Source organism: Amblyomma mixtum, chromosome 6 (genome assembly GCF_055824585.1).
Source record: "Amblyomma mixtum isolate Tamu chromosome 6, ASM5582458v1, whole genome shotgun sequence".
NCBI classification, from domain to species: domain Eukaryota; kingdom Metazoa; phylum Arthropoda; class Arachnida; order Ixodida; family Ixodidae; genus Amblyomma; species Amblyomma mixtum.
The window spans coordinates 53,117,470-53,130,142 of NC_143017.1; the positions used below are offsets into that span (position 1 = coordinate 53,117,470).

The following is a 12,673-nucleotide window of genomic DNA, read 5'->3' on the forward strand; positions in this document are numbered from 1 at the left end:
TAGTGGAGGGCTGCGGAAATTTCGACCACCTGGGGATATTTTTAACGTGCACTGACATCGCGCAGCCCATAGGCCTCTAAAATTTCGCCTTCATCGAAATTCATCCGCTGCCGCCGGGATCGAACCCGCGTCTTTCGGGACAGCAGCCGAGCGCCATAACCACTGAGCCACCGCGGCGGGGCTTTATGAGCTAATTATTCACTCGATTGGCCATATTATTCGTGCAAAGGGAAAAAAAATATTTGGCTGACGACGTTCATTATTTCGCTGCAACGCATGCATAAGCCACTTTATTCGCACATTTTCCTGCTGATGACATGGAATCAAATAACTGCTAATGACGCTTCCGTAAATTAAAAAAAAATTCACAGGGACACATAACTGCCTTATGTGTTGGCAATGCGATAGCGCTAGAAGCGGAGTGACGTCACATTCGGTCTGGTGACGTTTCTTCTTTCCCGCCAATTGGAATTATCCGGTCTGGTGATATCACTTCCTCCAGCCAATGGGCGAATTTCATGACCGACAACGCATTTTCTTCCCCGGATTAGGCTTTTAATGCTCTCGCATTACAAAGCAACTCAAGCTCGAATGCAGTAGGTCGCACAATGTTGCATCATCGACGCTACGCGATCGAAAAGCGTTTGCATACAAGACAAGCGTGTATGTATGTAAAGAAGAGTGTATATAAAGTAAGACAAAGTTTATAAAGGCTACTTACCTGTGACTAATATCTGTCCTGCTACTTTACATTAGGGGAAGGAACGCAGGAGAAAGGGGACTGTGATCAGAGGACATTTGGAAAGAAGCGAAGTGCGTATCATAACTATCCGCGACCAAACCCCAGCCGCGAATCCAGACCCGCGCCGCTTAGGAAACGAATGAACGCACGAACTGCCAGTAAAGGTTTTAATCCTTAGGCATTACAAATCGAATAAAGCAGGGTGAAACAGCGAGTAGAAAGAGGAAAAAAGAAACGCAAATAAGAAAATAAAAACAGTGTAGATAATCAAAAGTGCTGCGAAGAGTATTATAATAAAGCAATGATATCATCATTGCTGTTGTTGAACACTAAACAGCGTTTTTTTTTTATTTAGGTGTATACTTTTGTCGCATCTTAAGCCAATGGTCATTTTATTAATTTGCAGGATCTTTTGCATCTTGAACGGAGAGCGACTTCCATCAGATGCTTTCTCTCGGTTTGTTGAAACTGAAACTACGACCTCAGAACACGAATTAATTATGGCGTTGCTGAAGTTAAATATATTGGTGTACCTAATTTTTCTAATTATACTGCACAACGGAACATAGGTACTCAGTCGAAGAAGGAGGCCGTAGCGGCACTGTGATACACCGGATGCCATATCAATTATTTCAATTCAAAATAAATGCTGCTGTGCCGTGTTTGACTGTGCGTTGCAGGATACAGTGAGGGTCATGCAAACATACCCTATGACTAAAGCTAAAGGTATGATAACAGTCATTGTATCAAAATGCCTGCAAACTAGTTGGCTTTTGTGCCTATATTGGTTCATGCTGAGCAAACAGAAAACTGCCAAAATGTTACGCTTTTTTCTACCTTTCATTTCATTTCATTTATTGAACCCTCAAGGCCAAAGGCATTAAAGAGGGGAGTGGTTACAAAACAACAAAATACATTAACAGATGCAATGCATGATACAAAACAAAGTATTATCATATTCCTGTTATACAATGTTAGCTAGTGCAGAACGAAAATCACTTATGTTATCACTTATGTCGACGATATCTGCGGGAAGGCGGTTCCATTCGCGTGATGTACGAGGCAAGAAAGACTGAAATGCAGTTACAGTGTTACACGTTTCAATGCCAACTTTGTGACGATGATCAATGCGATTTGACACGTATCTGGGGGACGAAATGAGGGCATCACGTAGCATGGGATGATGGTACAGTTTATGAAAGAGTAATTACCTGTAGAGTAATTAGACGTGTTTAGAATAAGTGCTCTCACTCCTCACCATTTACACTCTCTGCGATTTTGCCCACGTCTCTGGTCACGTCGCGACTACACCATCCGAGACCTCTTCAAAAACTAGGACGAACCAAATTTGACGGACGGAAACAGCAGACAAGGACAGAAGCCAAGTAACCTTTCGGCGTATGACTCCAGACATGCTTCGGAAAATTCTACATTTTCGCTTTATTCCCGTTTATCGCAGGGGGCTTCACTGCATTCTGGCGGTGGGCTTCTTTTTCTGCGCTAGCGAAATTTGTCAGCCGAAGGCGTAACAATCCCCTCCAGCTCCCGACGGTGAAGTCGCACTCGAAAGGTTCGGTCGGGGACTCGGATTAAAGGCCGCGCGCGCGGGTGGAGGAGAGGAAGAACGCATGAATCAATTATCGCCCACCCCCAGATGCGCCGAGCACCAATGGGGCTGAATTAGCGCCGCACGAAGCTGGCCTCGACGGCAGCGGCAATAAAGACAGCTGACGCACGCCCGCATCGCGACCGAGGTACGCTATGGCACGCTTGACGCTTCTTTTGTCTCTCTTTATTTTCTTCCCTCTTTTAACCATGCCGCCAGTTTTATGTTTCTTTCTGTTTTGTTACGGGTCGCCTGTTTTTAACGACTGAGGAGCTCAGAGATCCCAAAGGTTAAAACGGAGAGGAGAACAGTCGATCCCTGAACGCAGTTTTTTTGCCCCACAAGGAGGAAGAGAGCAAAGAGAGAGAGAGAGAGAGAAAACGTGCTCTTGCTTTTGAAAGCGGAGCATTCATTGCAAAACTGGTTTTGTCACGGACGGTGAGTGTGTGCATAAGGATAACGGCTCTTGCGCAAACGCCGCTCGCCCGCGTATCACACCAGAGGGCAGCACTTAGGAAAAGGGGCTAAATGTGTCGAGCCGGAAACATTGTGCTGTTGTTTCTTTTTTTTTTTATGACAATACATAGGCAGCTGTGTGCATGGAATTCTTTCAGTGCCGTATATTAACGAATTCTCCGCCGAGACGGGCCAAACCTGCATTGTCGGAACGGGTCAAGCCGGGATTAGGACGTTCCAAGCACGCACTGTCAAGGGCTTTTTTAGAGAGCAGCAGGCTTCATATATCCCGGTCTGAGCGCAGCTTTCACGATCCAGCGCTCGCACCGCGCTGAACAACCATCGTGGAAGCTATGGTTTGGCACCTGCACTATCGCGCATGCATCACGACAACGTGATCGGGAGAACCTTTCCAACCTGGGCGCTGCCATATTGTTTCCGGCGGCGGAACCGGTTTCCAGCAGTCCAGAGAGGAGGCGTTTCGCCGCTTCCACCGTGCTAGCGGGAGGTGCCCACTGCAGTCCAGGGAACAATATTGTCACAGGCCAGACGGAGAACAGTCGTAGACGTAGAGGGGGACCGCAGAACGGCCGAGAGTTTTTAATCGCCCAGAACAGAGCCAGCTCGAGCGCGCCTCACGCGAACGCGACCACTTCGTCCTCGTCATGGCTTAGCGCGCAGGTAGCTCGAGCCAGGTCCGCGGCATTAGTCCCCCGAAAAAGAAGAGCATCGTCCCGATGCGAGGGTATGTACAAAGCAGAAAATGAACAGGAAAAGCAGGAAGACAATGTTAAAAAAAAACGAACAAAAAGAAATAAATTAAAACGCAGAACCCGAACACAGTTTAAAGTGGAGCGCCATCGCTCTCACGCGAGAAGTATGGCTTAAGTCGCATTACATGCACAATGTCAGTCCGTGGTTGCCGACGACCGGTAGCCACAGTTCCACGTGGAACAACCTCATAATCCACGTTTCCAACACGACGGAGCACCTCATAAGGTCCGAAATATCGGTGCAGCAGTTTTTCGGACAATCCCTTTTGGCGGACAGGGGTCCACACCCACACACGGTCACCGATGTTGTAGGTAACCTCCCTGTGGCGCCGGTTGTAACGTCTGGAGTCCGTGTCTTGTTGAGCTGTGATGTGCAAACGAGCAAGCTGGCGAGCTTGCTCGGCTTGTTCGACAAAGGAGCCCGCATCTGGTGTCAAGTCATCATCCACGCACGGGAGCATGGCGTCCAGCATCATCCGCACTTCTCTGCCGTAGACTAGACGGAATGGTGTAAAGCGGGTTGTTTCTTGAGTCGCAGTGTTGTACGCGAATGTGATGTACGGGAGTATTTGGTCCCAGTTTCTGTGCTCCACATCCACGTACATGGAAATCATGTCGGCCAGTGTTTTGTTCAGGCGTTCTGTGAGCCCATTTGTTTGGGGATGGTATGCTGTCGTTGTTCGATGGCTGGTGTGACTCAGCTCAAAGATGTCGTGGACAAGCTGAGCTGTGAATGCCTTCCCTCGGTCTGTGATGACGACGGACGGAGCGCCGTGTCGAAGCACTATTGCACGCATAAAGAAGTGCGCAACTTCGAACGCTGTGCCTTGAGGGAGAGCCTGCGTTTCGGCGTAACGCGTCAGGTAATCGGTTGCAACAGCTATCCATCTGTTTCCTCCCGACGACAAGGGAAATGGTCCGAGGAGATCCATGCCGACTTGTTCAAAGGGTGTGCTAGGAGGCATGATAGGCTGCAACATGCCAGGCGGTTTCAGAGGCGGCGTCTTCCTACGCTGGCACTCACGGCAGGTCCGAATGTATCGCTTCACACATGAGGCAAGGTTGGGCCAATAGTAGTTCTGCCGCACCCTGGCAAGTGTGCGCGTGAATCCAAGGTGCCCAGAGGTCGGCTCGTCGTGGCAGGCGAGGAGGATCTCGTGGCGGAGGGCGGCTGGTATAACCAGAAGGTAACTCTTACCACTGGAGGCAGAGTTTTTCTTATACAGCACTCCGCCTCGAAGACATAGGGATGGCAGCCTGCGAGCCAGGTGGGAGGGTATCGAGGGATGGTGACCTTCTAGATGCTCTATGAGCAGCTTCAACTCGTCGTCCGCACGTTGTTGTGCGATGATGTCGGACGACGTGACTGCACCAAGGAATGCATCGTCTTCTGCGTTACCTTCGTAAGGTTGCACGGGTGAACGCGACAAGCTGTCAGCGTCGGTGTGCTTGCGACCAGACTTGTAGATGATGGTGAAGTCAAATTCCTGTAAGCGTAATGCCCAACGTGCTAGGCGGCCACATGGGTCCTTCAAGTTTGTCAACCAGCACAATGAGTGGTGGTCAGTAATAACCTGGAACTGCCTGCCATACAGATAGGGGCGGAACTTTGTGATGGCCCATACTACGGCCAAACATTCCTTCTCAGTTGTAGAGTAGTTACACTCTGCACGGGAAAGTGCACGGCTAGCATAAGCGATCACTTTTTCGACACCGTTCGGACGCTGGACGAGAACCGCTCCAAGACCGACGTTGCTGGCGTCCGTGTGAATTTCAGTGGCGGCATCATCGTCAAAATGGGCTAGTACTGGTGGTGATTGTAGCCGACGTCGTAGATCGTCAAAAGCAGTTTGCTGCTCGGCACCCCACAAAAATGGCTCCTCATCTCGTGTCAAGCGCGTCAGAGGACTGGCCAGCTTAGCAAAGTTTTTTATGAAACGTCGGTAGTACGAACAAAGGCCTAGGAATCGTCGGACGGCTTTTTTATCAGTGGGAACCGGGAAGTCCGCGACGGCAGAAATTTTGTCAGGGTCTGGCCGGACGCCCTCGGAGCTGACGACATGCCCGAGAAACTTCAATTCAGTAAATCCAAAATGGCATTTTTGCGGCTTTAGCGAAAGATGAGCTGATCGGACGGCTTCTAACACCACTCTGAGCCGCTGCAAATGTTCTGAAAACGTTGTTGAAAAAATGATTACATCATCCAGGTATACTAGACATGTTTGCCATTTAAGGCCGGTGAGCACGGTATCCATCATTCGCTGGAACGTTGCTGGAGCACAGCAGAGTCCGAAGGGGAGCACACGAAATTCATAGAGGCCGTCCGGGGTGACAAAGGCGGTTTTCTCCCGGTCTCTCTCATCAACTTCTATTTGCCAATATCCGCTGCGCAGATCTACCGAAGAAAAGTATTTTGCTTGGCGCAGTCTGTCGAGGGAATCATCTATACGAGGTAGCGGATAGACATCTTTTTTTGTTACGCTGTTAAGTTTTCTGTAATCCACACAGAAGCGCAGCGTGCCATCCTTCTTTTTTACGAGAACGACAGGAGACGACCAGGGACTATTCGATGGCTGGATTATGCCGTCATTGAGCATCTCCTTCACTTGCGTTTGGATGGCCTCCCGCTCTCGGGGAGATACGCGATAAGGCTGTTGATGTATTGGGCGCGCGCCATCGTGCGTGACTATCCGATGCTTAGTGATGGGCGTCTGACGTACCTTAGACGACGAGGTAAAGCAGTCCTTAAACTGCAGCAACAATTCTTGTAATTGCTGCCTTTCTGCGGGCGGGAGGACCTCGTTTATGTGAACGGCGCGTACTGCCTCTTCGTCAACTTCACCAGGCGTGTCTTCTAGGCATGCGAAACACTCAGCCACCTCTTGGACAGGGTCGACGTGGGCGATGGCTGTGCCACCAAATAAATGGCGGTGTTCATTACTGAAATTGGTCACGAGGACTTCAGTGCGACCGTCAGATAGAAAGGCGAGCCCTCTTGCTACGCAAACACCCATGGTGAGCAAAAGAGAGACATTTGGCTCAACAACACGTTGTCCGCAATGTGGCGCGTCGCAAGTGACCCTAGCCAGAATACTCGCCCGTGGAGGCACCGTTAAGGCATCGTCGGATATACGCAGTGCGGCTCTGCGATTCTCGGGGGCGGGTTTGGTGGCGGCGAGTTCAGTTGAAAATGTAACCAATCGATTTCGAAGGTCTATAGTCGCACCATTTTCTCGAAGAAAGTCGAGACCGAGAATGACGTCTCGTGAGCATTCAGGTAGAATGAGGAACGTTGCCACGAACGTGCATCCGCGCACCGTAATTCTGGCCGTACACATTCCGAGCGGCGTAACCACGTGGCCACCAGCCGTACGTATCTGTGACCCTGCCCACGGCATCATAACTTTCTTCAGCACCTTAGCCATCCTACCGCTCATTATCGAGTAGTCCGCACCCGTATCGACTAGTGCGCTAACCTCCTTAGAGTCAATCAGCACGGGTATGTCAAGGGAGACCTTGGTCTTACCAGACCCAGTCGTCGGCGCCGTCTTCGTCGTCGTCGTCGTCGTCGTCATCGGTATCGTGGTCGTCAATTCGGGAAGGGTCAGTCGGCGCGTCGGTGGAAGCTTTTCGGCAATACGGCGTTCGGCGGCCTCGCCTCCAAAGGTCGCCTGTTCTAGTTTTCCCGGTGCGGGCTCGAGGACCCACGCTGTGCACCAGGTCCATAACCGGACTGATGAGGCGACGAATGGCGAGGTGAAGGCGATCGGGACGTTCGGCGCGGAGGAGGTGGTGAACCACGCCGGCGGGTGACGTATTCGTCAAACTCCTGAGGCTGTTCGGCATGCCGCGGACGGGGACTACCTGCAGACAAGCCTCGGAATCCCAGAGACCGATATGGACACCGCCGGAAGATGTGACCGGCCTCGCCACAATGATAACACAGGGGACGTCGGTCTGGCGCACGCCAAATATCGGTCTTTCTCGGCGCCTGTCCTCGAGCTTGCCAGTGGGGAACCGGCTGCTCGGCGTGTACTGCGACTACCGAAGGGGCATACGGTGGCGCGCAGGGAACCGGCGCAGGACGGCGCAGGACGTCCGCATACGTCGCTGGCGGCCAAGCAGCTGGCTGTGGTGGCGGCTCTACTGGAGCGACGGGTGGTCTGAGCGCCTGCTGAACTTCCTCCCGAATGGCGCTAGTCAGAGAGTCCACAGGAAAAATCCCCTGAAGTTTCTGCAGCTCCTCACGGACCACAGAACGCACAATGTCCCGAAGGGAGCTTGTATTGGCCCCCGAAGCAGCATCCAGGGGGTGTAGAGCCGAGATAGGGTTTAGCTGCCGGTCGTAGAAATTGTACCGTTGCTGGAGCGCCCTCTCCATGAGCACAGCCTCGGAGAGGAACTCGGCGACAGTTCTGGGCGGGCTTCGCACAAGACCGCAGAACAATTGCTCTTTCACGCCTCTCATCAGGTGTCTGAGCTTTTTCTCTTCCGTCATGGTCGGGTCCGCTCGGTTGCAGAGGCGCGTCACTTCCTCCACGTACATCGCTACGTTCTCATTTGGTAGCTGAATGCGAGCGGTCAATTCACGCTCGGCCCGTTCACGGCGATCGCTGCTGGTGTAAGTCTCCAACAGCTGGCGACGAAAGTCCTGCCACGTCGTTAGACTCGTCTCGCGGTTTTCGTACCAGATCCGAGCGGCGTCTTCTAAGCTGAAGTAGACGTTCCGGATCTTAGCACTGTCGTCCCAGCCGTTGAAACGCGCAACGCGCTCGAACTGATCAAGCCAGTCTTGGGCGTCCTCCGAGTATCCGCCGTGAAAGGGCTTCGGGATCCGGGGATTTTGCAGGCTCACAAAAGAAGCAGGTATGAACGGAGCGCTGTCTGACCTTGCTGCCGTGGTCGTAGCCATGGGTGCGCTCTCTTGAGGCCGGAGTCCGAATTCTGGAGACAAGCCGCGGAGCCTGCGGCTGACACGATGGACGGGGGTTCGCACAAGAGGCACCGGGCTTGTGCTTCGGCTCTCCGAGGAAGGATGGAGCATCAGCCGAGAATACCCAAGCGACCTCCACCAGATGTCACAGGCCAGACGGAGAACAGTCGTAGACGTAGAGGGGGACCGCAGAACGGCCGAGAGTTTTTAATCGCCCAGAACAGAGCCAGCTCGAGCGCGCCTCACGCGAACGCGACCACTTCGTCCTCGTCATGGCTTAGCGCGCAGGTAGCTCGAGCCAGGTCCGCGGCAATATGGCAGCGCCCAGGGAGCCCTTTTTGGAAAGGGGGGGTTCCGGATGCAATCCTGGCCGCGGCTGACGCATTTCGATGAAGGCCAAACGAAAAGGGCTCCCGTGCGCTGTGCGATGTCAGCGGACGTTAAAAATTCCCAGGTGGTCGAAATCATTCCGGAGACCTCCACTACGGCGCCTCTTTCTTCCTTTCTTCTTTCACTTCTACCTTTCTCCCTTCCCTTGGCTGGTTTGGTTTGGTTTTATGGGGTTTAACGTCCCAAAGCGACTATAATAAGGCTATGAGAGACGCCGTAGTGGAGGACTCCGGAAATTTCGACCACCTGGGGTTCTTCAACGTGCACTGACATCGCACAGTACACGGGCCTCTAGAATTTCTCCTCCAAAGAAATTCAACCGCCGCGGCCGGGATACGGCGCGGTTGAGGTGTCCGCCGAGGTATGTTAGATCTGCACCATTTCCTTTCCTCAAAAACCAATGTATTATTTATTTAAACGCAAAAGGCACCCACCTTACAAAAATGTATATAGAATTTCTGATATTACGATTTAATCGTGATGAGTCATCACAAATTAACAAAAGACCTATATGCTGTGTTTTCGGATCAGCCCGAAATCATAAATTCTTGATGAATTTTGGCATTACATTTTAGGGACCGGACAGTCAATTATATTCTTGATGTGTTTTCGCATGAGAAAAAAAAACCTGATGCGTGAAGACACCAGAGCAGTATCTTTTCAAGCACCACCACAGACACTTCATTGCATTCCATTTAGTTTACCCTCAACGCCAGAGGGCATTTAAGAGGAGAGATCCCATCGCACAGAATATCCATGGCCATTTTCTGTGCGATGTCAGTGCACATTAAAGAACCCCTGGTGGTAGGAATTAGACCGGAGGGCTTCTCCGATCACTGACATCGCACAGATGCGCGTGTTTGTGCTGTGCCCAACAAGAACTTCAAGCGCCTGCGAACTGTACATATTTTACTGTGTTAATATGTAAATAGATTTACTGCCCACTGTACATCTCCCCCTGTCCTTTCTACTATCCCCTCACCTCTTTCATTTCACTTCTACACACTGCTTGCTATCTTTATTTCTGCTGCCCCAGCTCAGGTGCTTCCCGCAGCGATGGCAGATGACGGGGCTAGCAAAAATCTTTTCCTTCCATTTATCATGTTTTTATTAACACCACTTACTACTAATACACCGCGCAGAAGAAAATCAGTTTGGAGGCGGGGAAGTGACGCAGTAACTGTGTCGCATATATCTCGGTGGACAACCGAACCGCGAAGTAAGAGAAGGGATAAATGAGGTAATGAGAGAGGATATGTCACGTGGCTGCCACACCTCCACCACTCTTCCGCTTGAAGGTCAAACTGCAGCGCCGATGACCTTGGCTTCCCTATGCCAGCAAAGTTTTAGCTTCCAAATGGCTGGCGCTATAGCGTTCCTAAGCAGGAAAAAAATGTTCGAAAACACGGGTTTCGCCGGCGCACATCACGCCACGTACCTCAAAGCGCGATTGAGAGGTACACTGACCAGCCATTCATGCGTCATTCCTTTCCTCAAAATCAACGAGGAGGCTAGCCCTTCCGCTGTTATTTTAGAGGAAAGGAATGCGCACAAGTACCTCAATTCGTAGTGTGATGCGACCGCGAACGCACAGCTCGTATGTGTCTTCATTTCTCCTGCGAAACCAGAGTCGAGGTCGAACGCTCAGGATGACAAACCATAGAGTTTGACAAACTGATGCTTTCGGCCTCGCAGCACTTAAAGGGGAACTGAGGACACCGCTATCAAATTTCTTTGTTGCGAAAGTAATACTCCGGCAGCCAAAGCGAGACCTCGAGTGGTCGCCGTCGCGTCGTAGCTACGCTGAGCTTGTTTCAATTGGTCGAAATGGTCGTGACGTCACAGTGCTCGAATTTCAAGCGTGGCCAGTTGTACTCTGGCTAAGAACCGTGCAACCAATAAGGGGATCATATAGTGATGCTCCAAGTAAGTGGGACTGAGTTTAGTTAATCGCTTAATTAATCAATTAGCGTAATTAACATTTCTAGTCAGACCAGATAAACAAATAAAACCGAGTAGACAACTGGTCGAATAGGGGAAGCGAACCAGGGTCTCCGGAGTGTGAGACGAGCACACTAACCACTCCGCCATGCCAGCTCGATGGCTCGGAATGAACAAATGCGCGTCTAGTGAATACGGTGTCTTCGTTCACTCCCATCTTCCTCCCATCCCGTTACGGCAAGGTTTAGGTGTCCACCGAGATATACGAGACAGATACATCTCCTTTCCTCAAAAACCAATTTACCGTCGAGCAAGGCGTAGAGCCGAATGGGCGACGGCGTTCTCTGGACTCCCTGGCAGCGTTGCAAGACGCTGTCGCGTTCCGCTCTTTTAACATAACCCCACATCGGTGACACAAGCAGCAACACCGCGCTTAAGGCTTTCGCCTCACCACACTTTAGGTGAACAAAGCACCCCCCTGAATTTTTTGTTAGTAAAATCCGATAGTTCGGCATCTCGTGGCTTTGTTGCCGTTGTCCGGCAGCGAAAGGTTGATCATTTATTGCCAAGGCAAAAATGTATCCCGATGACTTTAACCCCGAGTGCAGGTTCTGTGGCGAAACAGCCACGTATAATCCCTCACAGCCAGAATCGTTTGGGACGTTAAACCCCCATAAACCATAAACGATCACATACTATGGCAATGTAAAGAAGAACATTCACCGGAGGATCTAGTGCAAATTCTTTTTCTTGAGCAGTGGGGAGCCGTTCTGGTCAGCTCTGACCCGAGCATTAGGCCACCGAGTGGGCCGCTAAGGTCGCCGCTAGCCAGGGGCTGGAGGCCATCTAGCGTGGACCGTCTGCATCTACATTTTGACAAAATAAACGTTTTCCAAACGAATGGATTCCAAGTTGAGAAACTTTTTCCCGCCGCTGCGATTCAAACTAGAGACTCTCTAATGACGAAATAGGAGAACAGTAACGGAAACGAGGACTCCGTGATTGCTGGTAGCGAGCGCTGCGCTCCAGCCTAGCAGCAGCCAAAATGAACGCTACTGCCGGCTGGACGTTGAAGGCCCTTATCAGTCGTCGTCACTTCGTTTAAATTTGCACCAACGTTACGATCGATCCCATTCACGATTCCGACAACGACGTTCTCGAAAAGAACTGTGGCCTGCATTCAGAGGCCTCAACTACGCACAGCGTGCGATGCTTTTGAGGGCTGAGGCAGCGGGTCTGGCAAAAAAAAAAGCTCCGAGGAGTCGAAAACGTCGCCGTCGCCGTCACCGCCCAGCCACCGTCACGACTGATGTGTAGCGAATGGTACGTGCGGGTGTGTTCGAATTATGGAATAACTTACGGAGCGAACATGCCGATCAGTGCGTTTGCTAACGTGGAGGCGCGTTGAACATTGGCTATACACAACTCTATTTCATTGTCGAAGTTACTTCGTCCGAGGAGCATCCAGAGAGGCACTTGGAGGTCGTGTGCTGCTCCGGCCTTGTAAATCGAGGCGCTTAACGAAACTATGCGGGCACGCAGAACGCAATAGCCGCGAAGCACCCCAGAGCCTACGGAAACTCAGCAGGTTGCCTGTTGCGCCGTCAATTGCAGGTTTTATTTGACTCCCAACATTCAGGTTGTCTTTTTTCCGTCTTCCTCGTGTGATATAAGTGCACTGCTGGTTTGAAAACAAAACTTATATACTTCAGTATCGACCAAACGCGTAACCTGCATCCACGTTTGCTAGCCTCAGAGATCTGTGGGATTTTCTCCATTTCCACCATCACGATTGCACTTGCGATATTGGCCTGCGGCGGCGATACCTGTGG

At 51.1% G+C, this 12,673-nt stretch overlaps 1 protein-coding gene across 1 annotated transcript in view; it reads right to left on the reverse strand.

The window, feature by feature from the left end:
- The window catches only part of LOC149339133 (uncharacterized), a 144,165-nt gene extending 136,332 nt beyond the window's left edge, over positions 1-7,833 (reverse strand). The window contains exons 1-2 of the mRNA XM_089550878.1: positions 6,298-7,833; positions 4,602-5,064 (exon numbers count right to left, since the gene is read on the reverse strand). Coding sequence (XP_089407004.1) covers positions 4,602-5,064; positions 6,298-7,152 — 1,318 coding nt within the window. The 5' untranslated portion in view covers positions 7,153-7,833. The remainder of the gene's footprint in view (positions 1-4,601; positions 5,065-6,297) is intronic.
- Positions 7,834-12,673: the final 4,840 nt, after the last annotated feature.